A 25,636-nucleotide genomic window follows, 5' to 3' on the forward strand; every position below is an offset into this window, starting at 1 on the left:
TCTTTCAGATGCGGGATGCAGCGCCGAAGGCCTCCGGAGCGTGCGAAGAGCTGGTAAGCTTTTGTCTTTCAGATGCCGGAATGCAGTGCGAAGACCTCCGGAGCATGCGAAGAGTAGGTAAGCCTTTGTCTTTCAGATGCCGGAATGCAGCGCGAGGCGTTGGTGACAGCCGATGGACCAGGTAAGAGATGCGCTGCCACTGAAGACCGTAGTGCTAAACTGTTCTTTCTTTGTCTTTACAGGTGCTGCTGAAGACTGGATTCCAGCATGGTAAGCCTTTGTTCCCTTAGGCCCAGGATCAGAAGCAGAAGACACGATGAGCGTTCTGCTGCAGAGAATGCAGAATAACGCAAAGCAAGATTCATCCATCGGGTGTGGTTTAAATAGCCTCCTGTAGTGCTTAGGTGTCTCCTTCCACAGCCACGCCTAGGTAAGAAAAGAGTTCCTGCTTTCCAGAAGAGTTCCAGTGTTCTGAACCTAGGGAGTGGCTCCTGCCCCACTCAACTGGAAAAGTAGTCCCAAACAGAAGAGGATCAGGGGTTCAACTGGCAGGTAAGTAAGCAGCATGGTCTGCTGCAGGTCAGTCCACCCAAGCATTATGAGCCCGGAGCTTCCAGCGCTGGGACTGGGCATCTTTATGAGCCTGGTGCCACTGGCGCCAGGACAGGGTCCAAAAGGTCCCAATTAGGACTGGCTGGCACTCGGAACCGGGGTTATGGGTCTGCTTCCAAGGGAGTCGGGCAAGTCCTGATCTTTTGGAAGCAGAGATCATGACAATCCAGTGATAAAGGCACTGAGGGAAAAGTCGCCAGGGGGTGACATTTCCCCGAATGTGCACTCCCAAGAAAATCAAGCACTTTCTCAAAATATTCTAGGATTGGAGTTTATAATAGTAAATAATACCCATCCTAGAATATTCAGGGGAAGGCTTGGAGGGCCTCAGGAAACAAAACCGCCTACCTGGTGACTTTTTCCCAGGCGACATTATCACATAGAACCGAAAAAACATACCAGTTTTGTCCCCCCTACTCTCCTCTTCAAAGGATTGGGTGTAAAGTCCTAGTCCTAGCCCTATCTCTCGCTTGCCTTTCCTTGAGTGGTGGTGTTCTGGCCTGGTATCCCTCCCTGGATCTCTTTGGAAAATGTACAACTCCTCGTTGGCACAAGCCAACACTTGTGTAACTTCCTAAAACAGACTCCTAGCTTCCTGAAATGTTTTTTATTAGGACCTATGGCGCTAAGGGCACTAGGCACCTTCTCTTCTAGCTAGGGAAAGACAATTTTAAGGTTACTACCTTATTTGAGAAGTTTTATGTTTTTTGCTACTCCTTTATTCTAAACCTATTAGTTCTCAAAGTATTGATTACTTACCTGGTTCCATTTCTTTATTCAATTGCTTTGCTACACTTGCAGTACTGTGACATATATGGTTAACTGTATTTAAAAATGTGTTGGTACTCTTAGCAGAGTACACAAAGCTGAATGTGTATTTAATATTATTGAATGTTTTAGAGTGTTACTTATCTGTGGTTTTATTGATAAGAGTATGTCATAAGACCTAAATAAATAACTATGTGTATGCACTCTGCCTAATATGTATTATTAAGAGTGCTCTGTGTGTTCCTAAGTGAATCCTTCAGCACTCTCCCACCCTCCTAAGTCTAAGCGTTGCTATTCAGTCACACTCCCTAGATAGAGTTCGGCTAGACATTCGTGTTTGTGCCTGTTCATCAGAATTGTGTGGCTTCTCAGAATCTGGTCACAGGGCAGATTCTGAAAATCCATCTTAGCAATAGCTTTCAATCCCCTATCATTTGGTTTGGCTCTGGACCACTAGCTTGGCCAGTCATCACCGACACACCACAGAGCCCTCCTAGTGCAAGCTCCTATGCTTCATTATGTGTCTTCTGCCAAGGGCTCTGGCCCTGTGTCTATCCTTGTACTTCTTATAGTATTTGTCAAAAGTTCAGCTCTTCAGATTGAGGCCGTCAGAATTGATGGACTCGAAGTCGAACTTGCCAGTGAATCATGTTTTGATGCCTGGACCCTCAGTGTGGAGTATGAAACAGATCTAGAACGGCCTCTCGTCTTCAAGGATGATGCCATAAACATCATGTCGAGCAAAGTTAAGTGACATAAAAGGGGAAAGATTGATGAAAAGTGGGTGGCGTCAAAGATTGCGAGAGTCCACATTTTGTGGCTTAGGCTTTTAAGGCCTCAAGTGCTAGGTCACCTGTTCTAGAATCATCCTACACTAGGGCACATATAGCCCAAAGAACTAGAAATATGGCCTTTTTTCAGATTCAAAGCTTACAATATTATCACACAACCATTAAGATGTACTTACCTTGATACCAAGTCCTCCCCAGTGGTGAAGTTAATTTTAATCTTGGAACACAAGTAGCATCTTATGCTCTAGAAGGAAAATATTAATATTCTAAAATTCCTTCCTTGATAAATGCAAGATAATGTACACCCTTTTCGAATTGGAACAGCTTTGTGATTTAGGATTGACAGAGAGGGTCAGTGTCCGGTCATTCATTCATTGAACCCTCACTTTCGAGTCCACCATCTGGGGAGAAAGGGCTGCTCAATTTCCATTCCCATGAATGATTTGCCTGCAGGTATGGAAGTAGTTAACTCATCTGGCTGGTCCACTCTGTACATAAGAATATCAATCACCTTGGCCTACACACCTAAGCCTATCTGCTCATGGAAACATTTCAAGTTATACTCCCAAACACAATTTCTTGTTTGAAAGCACAGTTCTTACCTGTGGGGTGGATGGTTCCAGGTCTTTAATAAGGTTATAGGCCTCCTGCACATCATCTGAAAAAGCATGAAAAGAATGTTTTCAAATTAAATAGAAATACAAAAATTCTAAAAACAGCCCATCAGAAAGGTGCTTTTGGGGGCTTGCTGGCAAAGAGGAGGTTTTGAGCCCCCGGGTCCGTTAACTGTCCAATAGGCTTAAGTAGGGTATGTTTTACATTTAGAGGTTGGGAGGATGATTGGGTAAACAAGAGTGACCCTGAACAGTTCTACACACCACACAGAGTTTATGACTGTTTATGTGCCCTCAAAATGTATTAAAACGCATAACCCAGAAGACACAGCCAATCCAAGCATCAAAATGGAGCACATTTTGTTGTGATGTAGGATTATAACATCACCTTTAGGACATAAGCACTCCAATCATAAAAATACAGCCAAGACATCAAACAGAGAAAACAACCTTCCTGGCCCTCTAAATTAAATAGAATGTGGAATCATATAGAAGAGACACCCATTCCAGGCCTGAAAATGCAGTACGATATATTACTAATAAGGCACAACCACACTTGTCTTTGGCGTGAACTAGAACACAAAATCATGGCAAGGAGACAACCATCCTATCCCTCGAAACCGGGTAGGAACTTGTTAAGTGTTCGAACCCGCATTACGGCCGTCTAATAATGCCCTGCATTTGGGCCGTGGCTATAGTTCTTGGTGTTAGTAGCAGCATGGTGACTTGTGGCTTTGGAGGATGGGTGGCAGCAAGCTCTGTTAAGCAGGGCCTCTGGTAGCTGGGGACTTTTGTACAGGAGACGGTGACAGGAACCTATTGTAAGATATCAGCTCCCTTTTAATGAATTTCTTCCCAGGTGTTGGCTGCAATCACACAAATAAAAAAAATGGTAGGTGAACACTTTCTTCTCGGCACATAGCACTGTGGGAGTGTATAAGATGGCAAGTGTCAGGGGGAAGTGCAACTCGCTTCTCCTAATAAATGATTGGACTTCAGTGTGGGTGTGGAATATATATATGGAGGTTTCAGGGAAGAAAGGCGCTTCTTCAGCACAATTTGGAATACACTTGAGCAAAAATAAGTAATTCTCAAAAAAAGTGAAATGGGGGATGGACTGTGTAGTTGTGGCTGTGGGCAGAACTTTATTTTGCACCTGGTGAAGGGGCTCAGACAATCAGATGACTGAACAGCAAGCGAGAATACATATTACTGCCCATGTCTGCCCCCCCCCCCACAGCAGGGGTGAAAGCCATCAAAATGTATGCACCACCTCATTGACTTCTGCACTTTGTACCAGATTCCCAGGGAAAAAGCTCTAAGAACTATGGGAAAAATACACAGATTCTGAATTTTAAGGAGATGACAAGTTTCCTATTGAGCAACCAATTTCAGGAAGTTACAATGAAAGGGCAGCCTATGCAACGATAGCTTGGAAAATAAGACAGTTAAACCTACAAGCAGGAGCAACATTCTACAAAAGGCAGTTGATTGGCCATGTAGGGAACTTTGCAGCTCCTAGGGGGAACATGAGTCAAGTTTTTTAGACCAGTAACTGCAGCACCTTGGAGCATGACCTTTGAATAGAGGTGTCACTGAAGAGCCTTCATTCACTCCTGCCATTATTTTATTCATCGTTTTATAATTGGTTTTGCATCTATTTGTGTATTTTACTGTATTTGTAATGTTTGTAATGCATAAAAGCATACTAATAAATTAGAGATGACCAGTGGGCGCAGAGAAAAGGTCTGCCTAGTGCGAGCGATCCCGGTCCACCAGCCCCCGTCAATGAAACCCTTCAGCCCTGGAGCAGCCCTTTCTCAGGACTAGCCAGTCCGATCAGTCCCATGCATGTGGGGGTGCAACTCGGAGCATCAGGAGGGAGCTGAACTCACTCGCACTTCGTGTAGGCCCTGACAGAGGGAAGGCCATGTAGGATTGCACCGGAGGCTGAAACCGGTACGGGAGGTCAAGTACTACATAAGAAGACAAGGTTGTGGACCCCAGACCCCTTTCTATGTATTGTCTTTCTGTTTGAATCTGTTTATTCACAATTTAACATGTGCAGCCAGATTACAAAACTGTGATATCATTAAGTCATGACCATTTCATTTTCATTACAACCTTTACCAGCATTGCAATTAACAGTTAAAATAACCTAAAACCACCTTGACCACCATTTGCTGTCCGCCCCTCCTATGCCTCCGGAACCAACCCTTCTAATTTATTTGTATAGTGACTTGGGCTTTATCTGGATCTGCATGAGCTGTGAGGTAGTGTATAGAATGTGGAACCTGAGGGACCAAAGGATTCCAGGGATTTCAGTTGGGACTGCAGAATGGGAGCCCTGACTAGGAAGATGCATTTACCTGATTCTCCTGCTTCTACTTTCTAACTGTTATCTGCAACAATAAAGTAGCCTTCTATTTTCTACATCCCTGGAGGGATCTCAGTAAAATAAAGCTGAAGCTGCAGCCAGGCAAGGTAATGAACAGCTTTATTCTCTCAGAAGATCCCTGTGAGCGGCCCCCAGCTCATTGCTCTCACAAGCTCCCTCAGCACAGTATTACTGGCTTCACTAGAACATCATTCACATATCAATACTCCGTGTTGCCATGGGGTCAGCGCATGGCAGTCGCCTGCAAACACTCCATGTAGCCATGGAGAACTATACAAGACATCTACTCTTCCTAATCACTGTACCTTTCTCATGTTTCACAATTGCCACTTTGCCCAGGTTCCACGCCTGTCCTCCATGCATTCCCACAGCTCCTCTTAGAACATCCTTTAATTGCACAGGGTCTGAATACAGTGGATCCCATTTCTTCTTTACCACACCCATCTTTATACGAACCCAGCCTCCTCTGCACATTGCCACCAGCTTCCATCCGTTTCTCGGATTCCCGCTTCTCACTCCGGTTTCCTTCTTCTTACTGAGAGTCGTCCTCAACTCTTGCACCACACAGTCTGACTCTCTCACTCGCCTAACCAGGGAGGTGTAACCTTGGTATTCCCCTTCGTTCCCCTCATAAGCTCGAAGGGACTTATCCCCTTGGTGGCATGGGGTGCCATCCGAAACGTGTATAGCCTCTCACTCACGGCTACCTTCTTATCGCGACCACACACTGCTGCCATTCTGACAGCCTCCATCACACATCGATTTACCCTCTGCACCACCCCATGACTCTCTGGGTCGGAAACCGCAGTGCTTTGGTGCTTTATTCCACATCGCAGAACATATTCCTCAAAATATCCACCAACAAATTGTCTCCCATTGTCCGTTAATATAGAGTCTGCTATACCCTCTCTTTCAAACACCCCTTGCAAGAACTCCACAATAACCTCACTGGTGGCTTCCCTTACGATCTTAAACTCTGTCCACCTTGATAATAGATCAGCCAAAACCACAATACTTTTCCAAACCCTCCTCCGAGGACTATTGGCCCTAAAGCATCCACAGCCAAATCACTCCACACCTTGTCCGGGGCGTCACCCTTAACCATGGATCGGGCCTGCGCTACCACTCCCTTAGCCTACTTCTCACACTCAGGACACCGTCCCAGGCATCTTTCCACATCACAGTCAAATCTGTGCCACCAATACTCAGCTGTAAAGACAGCTTTTGACTTTGTGATACCTATGTGCCCGTCATGGGCCAATTCAATCCACCTCCTTCGTACGGATTTTGGAACCACCACACAGACCCAACAATACAATAAGCCTTCTTTCTCACTCAGCTCTGAACATACTTCTCAGTACACCTTTTCCTCGCCATTCAACAATCATTTTTCGGACCAACCCTGACCCATAAACTAAAATATCCTGGCCGTCACCTACTCAGATCTCAGGGCCTCCATCCATTCCTCCTTTGTTAGCATACCATCACGAGTGACAAACACCATGCCGGTTATCTCCGCAACATCTCCTTCCTCCATACCTCCTAATATCGACAAGTGGTCTGCTAAAACACTCTCTCGGCCGGGAATCACTTCCATTACAAACATATGCCCTTGCATGTGAGCTACCCAACTGACAACTCTCCTGGACACTTTGTCTAACCACTTGCTTCAAATATTGCTTTGAGAGGTTCATGGTCTTTCCCGATTATAAACTCAGCACCCCATACAACATATTTACATTTTTCAATGGCCCAGTGGCCAGCCAATGCTTCCTTCTCTAGAACAGAATAATTTCTCTCAACGCCCCAAAGCACTCGACACGTGAGATATGACTTCTTTCTTCCCCTCATCCCATTTTTGCGATTGTACTGCACCTATACCATTATCACTAGCGACAACCGTGATTATGGTTCTCTCGTCTGTGTCAAACTGGCCAATGGCCTTTGCCATGTTAATCTCCTTTTTATCGCAAAAAAACTCCCCTTCACAGTCTACATCACAGACAAATTTTTGCAACTGTCTTTTTTTTCTCTACCATGTCTGGAATAAACTTCTGGTAGAATTCTATCATCCCAAGGAAGGGCCGCAGCTCCCTCTTTTCCTTTGATTAGGGGACATTATTTATGGCATCCACCATGTTGGGTTTCGGTCTAAGACCTGCCATAGAAATCTCGTCCCAGATACTCCAAAGAGTCTTTTCTAAATGCATACTTCTGCCTCCTCATCAGCATACCTTTACTCCCCAGAATTCTCAGTATTGATTCCAATGGATCATCACTCTGGTTTAATGTCTCCTCACATACCAATACACCATCTTGGAAACAGTGCACACCCCACACACCCTTGAATAGTTTATTCATCATCTTCTGAAAAACTGACGAGGCCAATCCAAGGCCAAATGGCATCCTATGAAATTGAAAAATACCCTTGTGAGTAATAAATGCAGTTAGTTTGCGTGATTCTTTGCCCAATTCAATTTGATGGTATGCAGACGCCATGTCCATCTTTGAAAAATACTTTGCTTTGCCAATTATTGTCAACACTTCCGACATATTTGGGAGGGGGGTCTCTCCACAACCACACACTCTTATTGAGCATTCGGAAGTCTATACATAATCTCAGTTCCCCATTTCTTTTCACAACAACCAAAGGAGACATCCATTCTACACTCCCTTCTTGTTCTAGCACACCCAATTTGCTTAATTTCTCGAGTTCACCTTCCACACCATCTCTCAGTATCAACGGGACAGCCCACAGTTTGGCTACCACCGGCGCACTTCACTCCTTATGAATGATTTTGTGTACCATTGCCTTGACTCTCCCAATCTTTTCCGCAAACATCAACCAGGCTCACACAGGAGCTCGTGTTAATTTACAACACTTGTTCCTCAGTATTGGGATCAAGTCTTATTCCCAATTTCCTTTGTTCTCTCCACCTCCACAACGTTTCTCCCTTCTTCGTGACATATTTTTGCACTTGCATTCCTTCCTTTAAAATCCAACCTTGCAACATAATAACCAAACAAATCTATTCTCTCTAGGTTATAACTCGCAGGTCATATATCGGGAGGCAACACATTTTTAACCTCTCCTCCAATTTCACGCTTAAATACATCTTGTGACATCAGCGACGCTTTTGCACCAGAGTCAGCCATAATTTTGAGCTTGCTGCCCTCCACTCTCACTTTTGCATATGGACTCTCACAAATCACATCTATACTCTGAACCATGTTTACGGTTACGTGATACTGACGCCCGCACCAATGCCTTGAACTCCGTCCTACTGTGTGGCCTTAGACAGCTTCCTCTACTCCGCTGCTCAGCTGCCCAGCCGGATAGTGTACCACACAACCTCGGTGGCCGGCGGTCTCAGTGAGCCAAGCAGGGTCCTGTAAGCAGGGGCGTAGGAGACCCATAAAATCTGGGCGGGACAGGGGACGCCTTGGGGGTCTTATTTATTTGTTGTGTTTTAGTCAAAGAACTCGACTTATCACTAAATCAAAATAGCAGTACGTATTAAATTACATATATCATCACTGTATAAACAAGAGCAAAGAAGAAAAGAAAACCGAAGAAAATTAAGAAAAAGAAAAGCAGTTCAGAGTATACAATCCTCGCAGCGATGAACCTTTAGAGAGATCTTTTATAATACTCTCATCTGCACTTTAAGAGCAGATGCTTTATGGAGTTTCGCCAACCCTTCCTATCCTATTCCACTTGAACCCTATGATGGAACACTTTACAGGAGTGAATGGGCTGCAATCATACCTCTGCACCAGGCTATTCACTGGATTTACATGGATAGCGGAACAAGTGCTGTTTTGAATCTGGAGGCTCTGCTTTATTTTTGTCGGGGTCACCCAGATTGCTTATGGTGGCCTCTATTAAAACTTGTCTACAATTCATTCAGTTGGTGGTGGGTACCAAAAATACAGTTGCATCCCTATTTTAAAACAACGTTGGCAACGCCAACCGGTTGGGCTTTAATGTAGGCATGGAAAAGGCCCTTGCCAAGCACCGCCATAGTGGTATTAGGTACCCACTGGTGGTAGCATCTGCAAAATGGTGCAAGTACCTGAACATTTAATGGCAGCGCCTGGAAAATGCCCAATACGTATAGACAAGCAAACACTTGCCATTGCTGGTTTTTAGCAGGACTTCATTGAAGGAAATGCATAGTGCTAATAGAGTGATTGATTGATTTTTGATCGATTGATTATTTGTATAGCACCTATACACAATGTGTTTCAAAGTGCTTCAGGGGGTGGGGTCAAGGGAGAAATACAGTTACATTCTTACAGGTCCTTGAAACAATTAAGAATGTGAAGAATAACTATCATAATCAGCCTGGCGACATTTCAGATGGTGCAAGTGCAATAAACAATTAAGGAGAAAAGGAGTGGATGAAGGCATCCTTGGATAAGACATGTGTATTACACCAGTAGTATGTTCCCAGCTCCAATTAAGTTATTAACTACCCAGGGCTTTGTAGTAAACATCCCTAAATCAGTGGCTTTATCTAAACCAGAACTGGCACTTTACATGCTCTTTATTTTTTGTTTTCTTTTTATTTATTTAAAGTGCAAATTGTTAATGAAAACCTTATACACTAAAACACAATTCTAAAAAGAAGACAGCGATTACAATAATTCATCAGAAATTCATCAAAAGTTACAATTATACATGTATACATTCATTATCAAATCACATTCCCCGCAATTCCTTACTTATTAAAATTTCAAATATAAAATCATAAATTCATCGTTATCATCTATTCCAATCACAATCCTTAGTGTGCTTTGGGTATTTTGTTAACCACAACCTTTTTCCAGATATAAAATGCTGCCCCTATATACCTCAACGGGTCTGCTATATATATATACATATATATATATGACCAAAATTGGTCTGTTCAATCATATTTATGTTGATGTCAGATCTTTAAAGCCTTTCACATAATATTCTGGAAGCTCTTGGCATTCTTTTAACAGATGCCTCGAAGTTTCTATCTCTCTACAACCATACCTTCACAATATTTCTCTTTTGGTATGTCTGTCCATGCATCAATATATTCATGGCAGGGTGATATATTAAACTGCAGCATTATTATAAATCTTGCAAACTCTCTATTTCTAACCTTTATTGAGAGGGGCAGAGGGTTTTAACCCTTGTGTTGAATACACTTTATACCTTTGCTTTTTGCTCAAATTAGTTAGATTTGCAGTAGGATCCAAAATGTAGGCTTTCTTTTTAAGCTCTTTAAACATTGGCCAAATGTCCCTGGTTGTTGTGGGTAATTTCACATTAACAGTACTAAGGAATCTAAAGCATGTGGATTTTAAACCTTGGATAGATTACCCTTTTCTTTCTTGCTTATGTCTTCTCCTATTAAGCTCATCAGAGTTACCTCTTTGTTATTCGGAACCACCATTTTAACATATAGCTTACAGCAGTTTACTCTCCTTAGTGCTTCTAGTGAGGTGATACCCAATTCACATCGGATTGCTTCAGACATAATGCCGTTTTCCACATTTTCTCTTCTATTTTTCCAAGATTCGCCATACTCCCCACCCCCCCGACCCTCACAGTTTCCAAGGCATATAGGGCCCCCGGAATTATGCAGGTATTATAGATTTCTAAAAGACCTTCCAAATAGCCCCCTTTCTTGTTCATATAGCTTCGAAACAAATTCAATATTTTGGTTATTTTCAGCTGTGTCATATCAAAATAGAAATTATGAGGGGGATTATTTATAATAGGCATTCCTAATTATGGGTAGTTTTCAACCACTTCGATTTTTTTTAGTCAATTTTCCATACATAAGGAATTTTAGATAATCTACTTTTCTTCCTACAAACACTGTAATCTTGGTTTTTCCTACATTAATGCTTAAGTTATTTTCTTTTGAATACTGCTGTTTGCATTTAGCATTCGCTGCAGGCGCACCAATGTCTTATCTAATAATACAGTGTCATCCGCATACATTAACCAGCTAATAAACATTATTCCTATTTTTGGGGGGAAATTATATATATTAATCTATAAAACACACATATAAGTTGGTTCCTTTCTTGCCTAATGTATCCAATATGATGTACTTTAATGTAACCAGATTATCTAGGGTGCTATTGTCTTGTCTAAAGCCCGTTTGTTGCATAGACAGTAGTTGGTCTCCTTGCTCCAACTATTGATATTTCTCAATAGCAACAAGCATAAGATTTTACAGCTGCTGTCTGCCATAGCCAAAATTTGTTTATTGTCTTGGGACATTCTGTCCCCTTTTTTGTGTATTAGGACAAAAGAACAAGTTACTTACCAACTGTAACGTTCTTTCGACTGGATGTTCCTCCCACGTACTCCTCATCTTATGATAAATCGTTATCTCCAGTTTCGCTGCTTCGGAAAAATGTGTTCTCGGCAGAGGGTGCTGTGCTCGAGGTTGTGGCGTCGATTGTCCCTCGACGGACTCTGTGCTCTGTCGACGTCACTGATGGTATAAATAGCTCGAGCCGCGCCCGTTGTTTCAGTTCTGTTTTTTCGATGAAAATATAGGAGGAACACACAGGCGTGCCCCATGACAGATACATTCTTCGCGAGAGGAAAGTGTAAGAAAACGTATACTGTACTGGGGGGTAGGATGGGAGGGTCGATGAGGAATACGTGGGAGGAACATCCAGTCGAAAGAACGTTACAGTTGGTAAGTAACTTCTTCTTCGAATGGATTGTGTCCTCCCACGTATTCCTCATCTTATGATAGACTCCCATAGCAGTGGCAATTTTGGAGGTGGGAGTACTAATTACAGTTTTCATGGACAGAATGCAGAACTGCCTTGGCAAACAACCCCTCTTTGGAGGAGGCAGTATCCAAGCAGTAATGCTTGATAAAAGTATGCATTGTTTTCCAAGTTGAGGTTGAACAAATATCTGCTGCCGGAACTCCCCTCTTTAGAGCCGCAGAAGTAGCCATTCCCCTTGTAGAATGGGCTCGAAGCCCATCTGGTGGGTCTTTTCCCGCCAATCCGTAGCATTCAATTATGGCCAAAATGATCCAGCGGGATATGGTCTGTTTTGTTACTGATAAGCCCAGTTTATGACCAGTATAACCCACAAACAGTTGGTCATCTTGTCGTAATTTAGACATCCTTGAGATGTAAAAACTAAGAGCCCTCTCGGGATCTAGTCTGTGCAGTCTCTCCTCTTCCTTGCCCAAATGAGGAGGAGGATAAAATGTTTGTAGTATTATTTTTTGTGACAAATGGAAGACAGTATATGGTGGTTTGCATGAGAGAGCCTGAAGTTCACTAACCCTGCAGGCTGATGATAGGGCCACAAGAAGGACAGTCTTTAGTTTTAGTAGCCTCAATGGACAGAAGTGCAGAGGCTCAAAAGGTATGCAAGTCAAAAATGTTAGTACTAAATTTAAATCCCAAGTGGGGACATGAAAAGGTACTGGAGGGTATACGTTAGTAAGCCCTTTTAAAAATTGAATGATTAATGGTATTTTGAAATATGAAACCTCTTCCGAGGTGCGCTTGAAAATGGACAGCGCAGCAAGGTATCCTTTTATTGTTCCTATCTGGAGCCACAGATTGGCTAGATGTAACAGAAAAGAGAGCACCATTGGAGTGCCACATTGAAAATGGTCCACATCCTTATCTTTGCACCAGTTACTAAACCTGTTACAGCGACATCTGTACAAAAGATTTTGTTGCTGGTCTTCTGGCCGAAAGCAAGACTTCCATTACGTCATCAGGAAGATCCCAATCCTTGTATCTCAACCTCTCAGAAACAATGCGTGAAGGTTGAGTGTTTTGACCTCTGGATGGAGAACCCAACCTTCCTCTTGCGAGAGAAGATCCTCTCTTTGTGGAAGACGTATTGGAGGGCAGATGGACATGTCTAGAAGGTCCGGGTACCACGTCCTCCTGGCCCAATCGGGGGCAATTAGGATCATGGTTTTCCTGAACTTTCTCAACCTCCTGATTACCTGAGGAATCACTGGGACTGGGGAAAACGCGTACAGCAGTGGAAACTTCCACTCCACTACAAATGCGTCTCCCAGAGCTCCTCTTTGAAGAAATTCCCTTGAGCAGTACTGATCGCACTTCCGGTTGATCGCGGTGGCGAACAGATCCACTTGAGGGGTTCCCCAAAAGACGAAGATCTCAAGAAGGACTTCCTGAGCCAGCTCCCACTCGTGAGAGACCGTGCTCTGCCTGCTCAGAGCGTCTGCCGCTGTGTTCTTCTCTCCGGCTAGGTGAATTGCCGATAGAGAGATTCCTTCTCATATTGCCCAGAACCATAGCTGCATTGCCTCTCTGCGCAGTGGTAGTGACCCTACTCCTCCTCTTTTGTTGAGGTAGTACGTGGCCACCGTGTTGTCCGTCATTATCAGGACATTCTTTCCCTGTACAGAGGGCAGAAAGGCCTTCAGCGCTAGTCTGATTGCCCTCAGCTCCAAAAGGTTGATGTGTAGTTTGGACTCCGATGGAGACCAACGACTGCTGATTGTCAGATCATTGGTGTGTGCTCCCCACCCCGTGAGTGAGGCGTCCGTCACTACTGTTATCTCCGGCCATGGTTGCCAAAAAGATTCTCCCTTGAGAATGTTGTCGTTGCAAGCCCACCATAGAAGATCCTGAGCAACTGCGCTCGGGTCTTGCAGAAGATCCGACATATTCCCTGCGAACTGGGACCACTGAGTTCTGAGTGCCCATTGAAGGGATCTCATTCTCAACCTGGCCTCTGGTACTAGGAAAATGCAGGATGCCATGAGCCCGAGCAACCTGAGAAAATCGAAGGCTGGTAGACGCTGGGCATTCTGGAACTTCGTTACCATCTGCTGGATGTGGAGAGCTCTCACTTCGGGAGGCGAGGCTTTTCCCGAGGAAGTATCCAAGACTGCTCCGATAAACTGGAGCTTTTGGGATGGTATCATATGAGACTTCTTGAAATTGAGGGAGAAGCCCAATTTGTGGAGGAAGTGGCAGGTGATCGAAAGATGTTCCTGAGCTTGTTTTGGAGAATTTGCTCTGATCAACTAGTCGTTCAGGTAGGGGTAGATGTGAATACCCCCTCTCCTGAGACTCGCTGCCACAACTGCCAACAGTTTGGTGAAAACCCTCGGGCGGAGGTCAACCCGAATGGCAGAACCCGAAACTGAATGAGAGTTGCCAATCGTGAACCTCAGGTACTTTCTGTGCTTTGGCAGGATTGGCACATGAAAGTAAGCATCCTGAAGGTCCAATCATACCAACTAATCTTGGAGTTGGAGAGCCTGAAGGATCTGAGAAAGAGTGACCATCTTGAACTTGTCCTTCCTGAGGAACTTGTTCAAGTTTCTTAAGTCCAAGATGGGTCTCAGTCCTCCGTCCTTTTTTGGGATGAGGAAATATTGGGAGTACCAACCCCTGTTCCTCTCCGCTACAGGTACCTGGTCTATGGCACCTTTCTCTAGCAGGTTTAAAATTTCCTGCAACAGGAGCGGGTCTGGAGTTTTTACGGAGTTGCCTCCCGGTGGATGATTCTAAGGCCTTTTTTGGAAGGGGAGACAGTAACCTTGAGCTACTGTTTCCAGTGCCCAAGCATCTGAGGTAATGCCTCGCCATTCCTTCAGATAATGAGAAATCCTGCCTCCCACTGGTGTTTTGTGCAACAAGGTCTCAGAGGTATTTGGAGGCAGCTGCAGGAAAGGCTAAGGGTACAGATGCCGCTCCTGAGGCCGATTTTGCACCTCTTCCTCGTGCTCCACAAGGGAAGTTTCTTTTGCCCCTTTGAGAAGCCTGTCCTCTTCCTCTACCAAATGAGGAGTAGTAACGAAAAGAACAACCCCTCCAGGAAGATGAGCCGGAATAGGGTTTTAGAGGCTGGCGCATGGAGGAACTAAGCTATTTAGCTGCCGCTTTCGAGGTCTGAAGTTTTTCTAGGCTTTCATCAGCCTTACTGCCAAACAGCCTCAAGCCATCAAAGGGCATGTTGAGGAGTCTGGCTTGCACGTCTGGTGCAAACCCTGACTTCCTCAACCACGCAAATCTGCGTAGCACAATGCTTGCAGCCATGGATCTGCTGATACTATCAGCAGTATCCAGTCCAGACTGGAGACATTCCCCCATTGCCTCCTTCCCGTCTTTGACTATATTCAGGAAGCCTTCCCTTTCCTCGCCTTCTGGAATATGCTCAGCCGCCCCCGAAATACAGTCCCACAGGGTATGGGTAAACCTGGCCAGGGTACAGGTGACATTTGTCGATTTAAGGGCCATACTGCCTGAAGTGAAAACTTTGCGTGCCCAGGCATCAACTTTTTTCTCCTCTCTATCTGGAGGGATAGTGGGATATGCAGTTTGCTTTGATGTGGATGCTGCCTGAATAACTACACTTTCTGGAGTCGGATGCCTGTTTAAGTATTCAGGATCCGTACCAGCTGGTCTGTATTTCTTGGGGAAATTACTATCTGCAGCAGAAATGCTCTCAGGCTTTTCCCAGTTTTTCTCCACCCTCCTCTGAAGAGCCCTGTGAAAGGGGAGAACGGGATCTTTTTGAGGACCTCTGACAATTATATCTGTCATGTCAACTTGTTCAAAAACGGGTGAAGTGTTACCCCAATCCATATACTCAATTACTCTGGTCATAAGACTCCTGTACCCTGAGTCTGCATGCTCTGCAGGATCAGGTCTGGCAAACTAATTCTGGGGAGGTGTCAATTCCACTGGCAGAATGTAGTGTGTCACTGTCATGACCACTGCTTTCAAGGAGTCAGGACCTACCCAACATCCTTGGAAGCAGACTCATAACATGTCTTATCGGCACCAGCAAGTCCCAATTGGGACTTTTTGGACCTTGTCCTGGCACTGGTGGTGCCAGGCTCATAGTAAGGACCCGTCCCGGCACAGGAAGCGCCGGGCTCATATCAAGTGTAAAAGTGCTTGGATGAACCTACCTGGAGCAGACCATGCTGCTTACTTACCCGCAAGATGATGCTTTACTCTCTTCTGGCAGGGACTACTTTTCCTTCTGGGTGGGGCAGGCACCACTCCCTGGATCATGGATGCTGGAACCCTTCTGGAAGCAGGAACTCTTTTACCTGGGCGAGGCTGCTGTGGAAGAAGACACCTAAGCACTCCTATGGGCTATTTAAACCACGCCCGATTGGTACCACATGCTTCGCGTTATTCTGCATCTGCAGCAGGACGCTCACCGTGTCAGCTCCAGCGAATCTTCGGCTCCGGATCCTGTAATTACGAAAATTACCTGCTGGGAACCAGTCTTCAATCTTCAGCGGCTCCTGCAAAACAAACGGCACAGATTAAACAAAGGCAAAGTTAGCGCTTCAACTCACCCGATCCATCGGCAGCATCCAAGACGTTTTTTCTGCATTTCTCGTCCGGCATCGGGCCTGCAAAGACAAAGAACATTGGTTAGTAACGCTCAGTTACAATACTGCTTACCTGTGTTGCGCTAGCTCCAACTTGCTCGCACTGCATTCCGGCACCTGTAAAGACAAAAGGGGACATGAAGGTGCATTCTACGGCCCTAAGACAGCCTTCCTACTTACGTGCCTTCGAATTCATCATCTTCTTGTCACGCTCTCTGCCACAAATCGGGGAGAGCAGTTTCTTTGGCATCGACAGCATCTGAAAAGATAAAAGACATAGACTTATGGAAAAAGACATTTGAAGAGAGCAATCTGAAAACTTTAATACTTACAAGTCACGCTCATGCTGCAAACGGCGGCTTCGCTCTCATCTACCCTCTGCAATCAAGAGGCGGAACTCACATCCAGTGAAGTAACTGGACCCAGCGCCCCTGCACAAGACGCAGGATGGAGAGCTCAGCATTCACTTACTTAAGGTGAGCACAACAATCACCCGGGTACCACGGGAAGAGAGGGAGAGAGGGGCTAAGAACTACTCCCAACCTTCCAGCCACTAATACCTTGATTTTCCACTTGCAGACACCTCACTCTGCAGGTCAAGCTTTCGGTAAGGAAGGGGCCAAATCCGGGAGCCAGACGAATCCTACGCCTAACGTTGAAGACATTTTCACCGCCCAGTCAAGACCTGCGCCTCCGAGGGAACCAGGTGAGCGTTACAGTCACTCAGGTCTCTAATTTTGGACTCTTGATCAATGAGTTCCTCAGGAACTTGTTTTGTGCCATATGAAACTCCAAAGGGAGTAACTTCCTCTTCCTCCGAGCCAGATTCCTCATAAATTGAGGACATGGACTTAAAAAAGTCTGATCTGGGCAACGGAGTATATGTTCTTTCTTCCTCTACTATACGCGTCGAAGGAATAGAAAAATCCTTCGAAGTTGTCGAAGGAATCTTCGATGACTTCGAAGATGACTTTGATACAGGCGTCAAGGTTATTTTTGGTTTCGATGCCGAAATGGTCGATGCCGATGGCGTCGATGAAGTCGTCGAAGCCTTCGACGACTTACGTTTTTTATATGGCACCGGAGAGGTGCTCGACTCTCGAAGAGTCCTCGACTCGAGTTTTTCGAGTATCCTCGACACTACCGGTTTTTACCAAGGTAGTATTAGACTTCCCTTTTTCGTCCAATGGAGTGACCTTAGGGGTATGGCTCTTCCGAGGTTCATTTGAGGGGGTCGGGGCCACATTCTCGAATACTTCCATGATCTTTTTACAAAATTCTTCCCATTTTCTTGGAGAATCCGATTTTGTCGGACATCGAATTTCTTCGGTCGACTCGGAAGATGATGAGGGAGATTATGTCTCCTCTTCATTTTTTTGGACGAGAAAGAAGAGCGTCTCGATCTACTCCTAGATCGAGATCAAGATCTCTTTGTATGCCTATGGCGATCCGATTCCTTCGAATCAGTCGATTTCTTATGTTTTTTGGACGTAGCCTTTTTAGAGGCTTCCCTCCCCACTGACAGTTTACCTCTCCTCTCACGAAGAGCTTTCGCGGTCATGGATTGGCAGGAACCACAGTCGTCGGTCCGGTGACTGGAAGCGAGACACCAGAGACAAACTCAGTTGGGATCCGTGATCGACATTTTCGATCCACAATCTACACACTTCTTGAACCCAGTCTTGGGTGTCGAAGGAGTCGAAGGAGTCGAAGAAGACGACATTTTCTTCACAGAAAATCTCAAGCGCGTCGTTCTCGATAGCGAAGCCTAGGGAGCTTTGCATGTTCTGAATAGTTCCATCTTGCCAATTAAGGTGTGGCCTACTAGTTAATCTACATTTTAATACTTTGTGATCACTCAACAAAGTATCTATATGTACAAAACAAGATATATGTTGTGCGAGCCCTCTGGTCACAAATATATTATCTAAGCGGTAACTTACCTTGCCGTTAGACCAGGTAGTATCTCTTCTGCTTTTCTTATCTGGTTCTAAATATTCCATATCGAAATTTTGGAAGAAATGTTCCCAGGCAATTCCATCATCTACCTGTTTGGGCGTCTTATATTGTCCTCTTCTAATTCCATTCCCTAATGGTGTCATTGAATCAAATTCTCCTTCCAATAGTTCCCATTTTGCCATTTGTGTTTTAGCTAAGTGGCAATGGGCATTGAAATCGCCTACAATCATTACCCTCTGCTTTTGGCCGTTCTTGCCTCCAGCCTTCTATTATATTAGCAATTATTGTATTTATTGCTAGTATATTTGATCCTCCCGGTCGTGAATAAACATTAACTAGCAATAGTTCTTCCTGGAGGCCCAAAGTTCCTACAATAACACTCATTACAAAGGGCAAACTACCCCCATTATTGTATTCTCTAAGTGTGACATGATTTTTTGCTCCTACACAGAGTCCCCCCACTGGTCTCCCTTATTCTCCCTGTATTGCACACTTATTCAATATACTGTAGCCACCTACTAAATGATCTCCATATATCCACGTCTCTTGTAGTGCGAATATATCACACTTTTCCAATATTTGAAATCCCCCTTTATGAAATGGAATCCTCTGCTGTTCCAAGATAGAACATTTATTTCTCCCCCTTCTTTCTTATTTCAGTATCCTTCTAGATAATCTCTATCTGGGACCCATTTTTTCGAAATTAACATCTCTCTTGAGACTATGTTTTAAGGGCAATTTCTGAGATTGTAGGCTATTTGCTTTTGAATCCAAATCTTATATATTGTAACATAGCACAATGTCATGATCCTTTCCCCATATAATCTTGTCCTGTTCCCTTATAAGATCGACAATCACTGCTGTGCTAAATTGCACTATTACCAATTTTCCCAACTGCCCACTTCGGGTAGTATGACTCTTTCAATATCATCTGTTTGTATATTCTGCAGTAAGGGGTTCAACTGTAATTTATCTAACAGCCATTTTGGGGCTATCATCGCGTGTGTTTTTTTCAATTATATTGACAGTCTTTCCCAACCTACCATGTCCTTCTCCCCTTCCTTTCTCCCCCTCTCTCAGGTTTATGTCCCGGGTAGGTCTATTTGCATACAGTGCCAACCTTTCCATTTCTCTTATGTATATTTCTCTCTCTCTCTAATTAATTTTTTCTACTTATTAATCGGAATATCTAGAATTCTCACCCCAAGTTCTTCAATTCCTTGTGGAATTATCCTTTCCATAGTGTTTTTACCTTCATCTTCTTGGTCTACATCTACCACTATGTCCCCTGATGCTACTTCCTCAACTAAATCAGGTGTAATTTCTGTTAAGTCCTTTAGGGGTTCCCCATTAGCCACTTAGTGTCATGATTCCTGCCCCCAGCCCTTTGAGACATCAGACTGGAGCCAGGCCACAATCCCCTATATGGCCCTTAAGGGCCTCTCCATCCTACCACAGACCCACTTAGAGTCATACCTGGCCCCTGTGGCGCCAGGCTCACACATAGCTCTAAAGAATCACTTGGCATTGAATTTTTAATGTATTGTGGGCAAGATGGATGCCCCCACATAACCCAGTTCCTTGAACTGAGTATGCGGTCTAGCCTTTTGGGTGTGGTTCATCCCAGGGATACCTGGAAGCTATTTAAACCACACCCGGCACGAGAAAGACGCTTTGCATTCCTCTGCACCTGCAGTGTGACACTCACCGTGCTCGGATCGGTCTCCTGAAAGCCTTCGCCTTTCCTCCGCATCCCGCGCTCCTGCAAGAACAAGAACAGCATTAATATTATACTTACCTTGGGGAGCAGTCAGCTTCCATCCATCGCCCCTCCGGGCCTGTGGGCAGCTACGGCGGTGTTATCTCCATCTCGCTTAATCACTGCACCTTACCCTCTCAGCCGGCAGCCACGCTGAGATATTGCAGCACCTGAAAGGGACACAGAGACAAACATTGGTCAATACAAGGAAGAGCGGGCAGCATCGCGCTCTCACTCACCGTTAGTGCTCGGCTCCCCTCAGCAGCACGACGCCATCTCTGACCCCCTCCAGCACCTAAGGGAGGAGAGACACGTTATAGAAGGGACAAGAGTCAAAAGGACAGTTCATAAGAATCGCTCAACCTACCGGTCGGGCTGATGTTACAGCAAGCCCAGTCCGTTGGGCCTGCGCCAGTGAAGCAACTGGGCAGCATAGAGCCCTCATCAGTCGAAGGGCAGGACGGAGAGCGCACCACACAAGAAAGCAAGGTGAGGAGTGGACAAAGGGGAAGGTTTGGTCCCCAAGGGAAGAGCGGGTCAAGCAAGCAGAGACAATAGAGTTAAACTCTGGCAATCCTGTGTTTCAGGCCCAGTCTCCAGTCGAACAGATTCCAGGGAAGGGCTGGAGGTCGTAGAAGGTCCAAACAGGCTGAGTGGCGTCCCCGTGGATACCAGGTGAGCGTTACACTTAGTTATACCTTTCTCTTCATTAGTAGGATTAATATTATCTTTCTTCTTGGCCATTTGTTTTTTACTATGTTGGAATTTGTCTCCTGTATCTACACATTCAATATTTTAGAAGATATCTCTGCCAAGGCACTATTTTTATTTTTAGTCATCTTCACCTTCTTTACTTTGGTCCCCTCTCCCCTATTTCTACTTCCTTTCTTATTATTTCTTTTTCTTCGGGACCGTTTTTTGGCCCCATAGGAATTATGTTGTTCATCCAAGGAACTATTAACCTGACCTATACTTTCATCTTTCTCCATTTCTGTGTTAGTAATCACAACGATCTCTAACCCGGTTGCATCTCCCCTTCCCCTTTCTTCCTCTGCTATACGGCATAATTCACTCAATTCTCCTAGATCTTCCACGGGTATATCTGATGGGGTAAGGCTATCCGTCCACCACTGTTTGTGTTTCTCTGGTTTTTCTATACTTTTCCCCCCAATTTATTTATATCGTTTACAGCGTCTAGCACCAGGTTCTTAAGTCCTTCTTGTTCACTCAATAACTTTGTGCAGATACCTAAAAGTATATCCACTATAGAGGTGAGGGCATCTAATTTTGCCACACAGTTAATGGAAGAGTCTGATTCATTTTCAGTCTCTTCCCGTGTCCTATCCTCCCTCTCTATTCCTGTCTCTGATTGGCCAAATTTCTCCAGATCCGGTGCAGCTGAGAGATCAATACCAATTACGTTATCCATATAGGGCACTCCACCCATATCTTGTTCACCCTGTAAAGTATCCTAAATCACTGGTAAGCCCAGTGGTTGGCGTCTAAAATCTTGGCATAAATTCAATAATGAGTTATTGTCCATCATTGAGCTATTTACCGAAAGTGGAATAGTGATTTCATCTTCATTTACTTTATTTTAATCCTGTTTCTGGAGAAAGCTAGATATTTTAGTTTGTTCCATTTTTGAGCTATTCAAATCAATACTCCTTTTATCTGGTAATCGTCCTTTTTTACTTCCCTTCTGGGCCGGGCTTGTTTCTAAAGTGGCATTCTTCTGTGTTAAACCTTTCTTATCCTTCTGTTTTTTGGAAATATATGACCTCAATTTTGGGGCCATAATATCTCTCAAGAGAGGCAACTATGTAAGAGTATGAGATGAGCCTTAAAGCAATCTAATCCTAACAAAAGTAGGATTAGCCAATCTCTCTATGTGGGTCAAAAATACAAGACTATTGCTCTACAGTTAAAACCCAACGTATACTATTCAATTCCTTATATAGAAATCGCTCTACAAAACGTTGGGTACAAAGCAGGCAGTCCACCAAATGGTCTTCCTAAAATACTAAAACTAGGTATCTTGAGTCTACCAAAGAATATTAAAAAATCTTTATAAACTTTCAGCAGAGAACTCTCCAATAAAGTGTTTATGCCTATCAATTCGTTGCCATTATTCAGTGCAAAGTATTGTATAAATTATCTCCGAAAACTTCAACTATAAAGTGTTTATTTCTAGTGTACGATTTTGCTACTGAAATACCATAAAATTAGAATGCAGGTAAACCTATGTCATTCTTGATAAAACCATTACATATGTTCACTAATCAATTACAGACTGTGTCGCAAGGCAAGATGCCACGCACCCTGGCACCAGCTCCCACAACAGGACAGGTCAGAGGTGAATATATACCTCATTTAAGGTTAGTCCTGACTTCAGACCTAGGCTGCCTGGTAGGATTGAGTGAAAAGGGAGTTGATGCAGGAACAGCCTGCTCTGACGGTCTCTTCCTGGAGAGGAACCAGACAGGAGCGCAGATGACACTGGGGCAGTGGGAGAGAACCAAGCCCAAGATCCCACGTTCCCTCTAATACATCCTCCCCATGCCGCCTGCACCTGGGAGAGGGGGGCAACTTTGTGTATTATCAGGCCCAATCAATGCGCAGACAGATATGGTGTAGCGTATATATCTGCAATTATTTCAACAAACTACTTCTAATCGTCATCGTGCAGGCCTCGTGAGCATGGAGCAAGCGTTGGAAGAAGACGCATTTGTGACTCCACCCTTTATCTGGGAACATGAGGCAAGGCACCATTCATCCTTGTACAAATCTCCCCTCTGTACCCTTTTCTACTCCACATTCCCGTCTGCTGTACACCCTTTTCTCCCAAGTCCCTTCCCTGCACCACACACCAAGTCACTTTTCTGACACACTGCCCTCTGCACTTTCTCACTTGTCTGTACTTCTCTCTCATTTGCAAAACCCGATGCACCTCCTATGGCATTTCTGCCCTACACCACTCTGCCTGTGTTCTGGTCTTTCCTGCACCCCTCTCTCCCATGCACACACTGGTCACCCCATGCTGCAAACCATCCCTATCTTTCATCTGCACTCTGTTCTTGTTCCCATCTCTCCCCTCCCTTGCGCCTCTCTTTTTCTGTCCACTGCACCCTTTCTACCCTTTTTCACTTTGCAGTCCCACACTCTACTGCACCCCAGTCCCTCACTTCTCATTGTCCCATGACCAGCACCCCACAACTCTCATCTGCACTTACTCAGCACTTTTTCCTCAGTCTTCAGAGCAACCTCGATATCCTGGCTTACATCTCACAGGTTTTCTCGTGCACGCCTTTTGCATGACCAACCACTCCATATAGCTTCTCAGAATAAGCTGCAACAGGCATGCCAGATCCATGACCTTAAAAGAGCCTATTGATACCTGCAAGCAGTGGTCGAAGTGTACAAAAAGAAGTAGTGGAGCTATGTTCCCTGCTGGCACATCCCCCACCCCACAAACCCCATTGCCACGACCCCTCCCACACACAATACACCCCCCCAAACACGTGCACCTTCTGTTTAAGGGAAGGTTCAGTGCAGTGCACTGAAAGTGAAGGTTTCAACTTCTTCCTACACTTTTATTTTAAAACGAAACCATTGCGGAAAGGTTTCTTTTTAAAATAAAAGTATAGGAGCTGTAAAGGGTAATTAAAAAAGTAGAGGAGCACCGCTCCCGACCGCTCCCGCTCACTTCGACCACTGCCTGCAAGCATTAACTCTTAAGAAATAGTCAGGAGCATTGATATTTGGAAGGGGGGACAGACACAGAAGTCACTAAATCCACATACTACCGAGGCTCTACTCCCAAAATCTGATCGCACTTCGACCACTCAAGTACGCTGACAGAAACAACCAAGACCTACAGAAAATGAGCGCTTGATTTCTTTTAAGAAATGTGCAGGATAGGCACCAACAAATGGTTTATTTTGGGCAGGGACAGAGTTCAGGTCTGTGCTGGTAGTAGTTTGTTTTATGGAATATAATAACACTTTGGTCATAGCGCTTCATGCTAGATGCTTTGAGCTTCTAGGCAATGTAATAACAGGTATTATTACCCTCATTTGAACAGCACTGAATTTATGAAAGGTTAAGTGGACCCTGCTGCTATGTTTGAACTAGCGAAATGCAGGTAGCCCTCATGTTGGAGACCAAGCTTTAGGTGTGGTACCATCCAAACTTCAAGCAGGTGTGAGTTGGTGGGAAGAGGTAAAGTGGTGTGCCTTAAGTGAGGCCTACTGATATTAGAGTATACAACAAGTGTTTTCCCTTGCCTACCTTAGACATTACTATGGAAAAAAGCACACATCCCAGTAGCAGCCCTTCTTGAGATTGGCTCATCCTCATTTTACTTTATATGGTTTCATGAGGATTTCGTATACAATGTCAGGCTATCTCAGGCAGTGTCTGCACTTTGCAAGCCAGGCCTAGGGTACAGGGACATCTTGGAGAAACTCCATACTTCGCCAGATTGTGTGATCCTGGATGAATCGTGTGACCTCCCACTGTGCATTCTTTTCTATATATATATTTACTTATGATCACCTAGAAGTGACTCAGTTGGCAGCGCACACTATAACGAAATGCTTCAATCATAAACGTTCTAACAGAGTTTCTTGTTGCTCCATGTATGCTAAGCATGTTGAGTGGGTGAGAAGACGGACAAAGTGTCACAGCAATAGATGTCACCTCCAGCTGGGGGACCAGGTCTCATTTTGGGAAGAAGTTAGATATACATAGAATTTGTAATGTGTTTTTGCAGAGAAACGTATCAGGTGCAGTCAACGTGATCCAACTCTAAGGAAATAAACTAGAAACAATCTAAAAGTAACCTGATGGTTTAGGGGCACTACTATAGTGTAAGCAGCAAAAATAATCATCACGCCCTTCTCCTTAAAAAAGGAAATACATAATATATTAAACAGTGTTGTGGAATTTGTATAGAAACTGCATGTACATGTCAATATATACCGGCTCCCATTGTGCACCCTTGATCCTCTGCTGTATAGGTGAATGGCCTCTTTATGTTTTTGTGCGGTCTTGCAAGCCTGTGTTGGCCAATGCTTGGAGCTTAAATGTGAGCCCTGGCTGCCCATCAGTATGGAACGAACAAAGAGCCATTCCAAATCATGTGATGTTCTTCTTTGGCAGGGGCTGGGGCACACTTTCATGAATTGAAAAACATGAGGGCGGCACTGGCAGGCCCTCGGGTTCTTCAATTCATGAAAGTGTGCTACTGCCAACGTCTCATATACAGTTTATAAACAAGCATGGCACGTTTCAAACTGATCAGGGAATCCTGGCCTCTTAATGTTTCATTGAAACATTAAGAGGCCAGGATTCCCTGATCA

At 44.5% G+C, this 25,636-nt stretch overlaps 1 protein-coding gene across 2 annotated transcripts in view; it reads right to left on the bottom strand.

Annotated features, from left to right (window-relative positions):
* Window positions 1-25,636, bottom strand: part of IFT56 (intraflagellar transport 56) — a 1,056,475-nt gene that overhangs the window by 402,719 nt on the left and 628,120 nt on the right. For both annotated transcript variants that reach the window (XM_069652706.1, XM_069652707.1), the window contains one exon: window positions 2,774-2,829. In XM_069652706.1, the coding sequence (XP_069508807.1) occupies window positions 2,774-2,829 (56 nt within the window). The remainder of the gene's footprint in view (window positions 1-2,773; window positions 2,830-25,636) is intronic.

This window comes from Ambystoma mexicanum, chromosome 3p, assembly GCF_040938575.1.
Source record: "Ambystoma mexicanum isolate Mex_15411 chromosome 3p, UKY_AmexF1_1, whole genome shotgun sequence".
Classification (NCBI taxonomy): Eukaryota; Metazoa; Chordata; class Amphibia; order Caudata; family Ambystomatidae; genus Ambystoma; species Ambystoma mexicanum.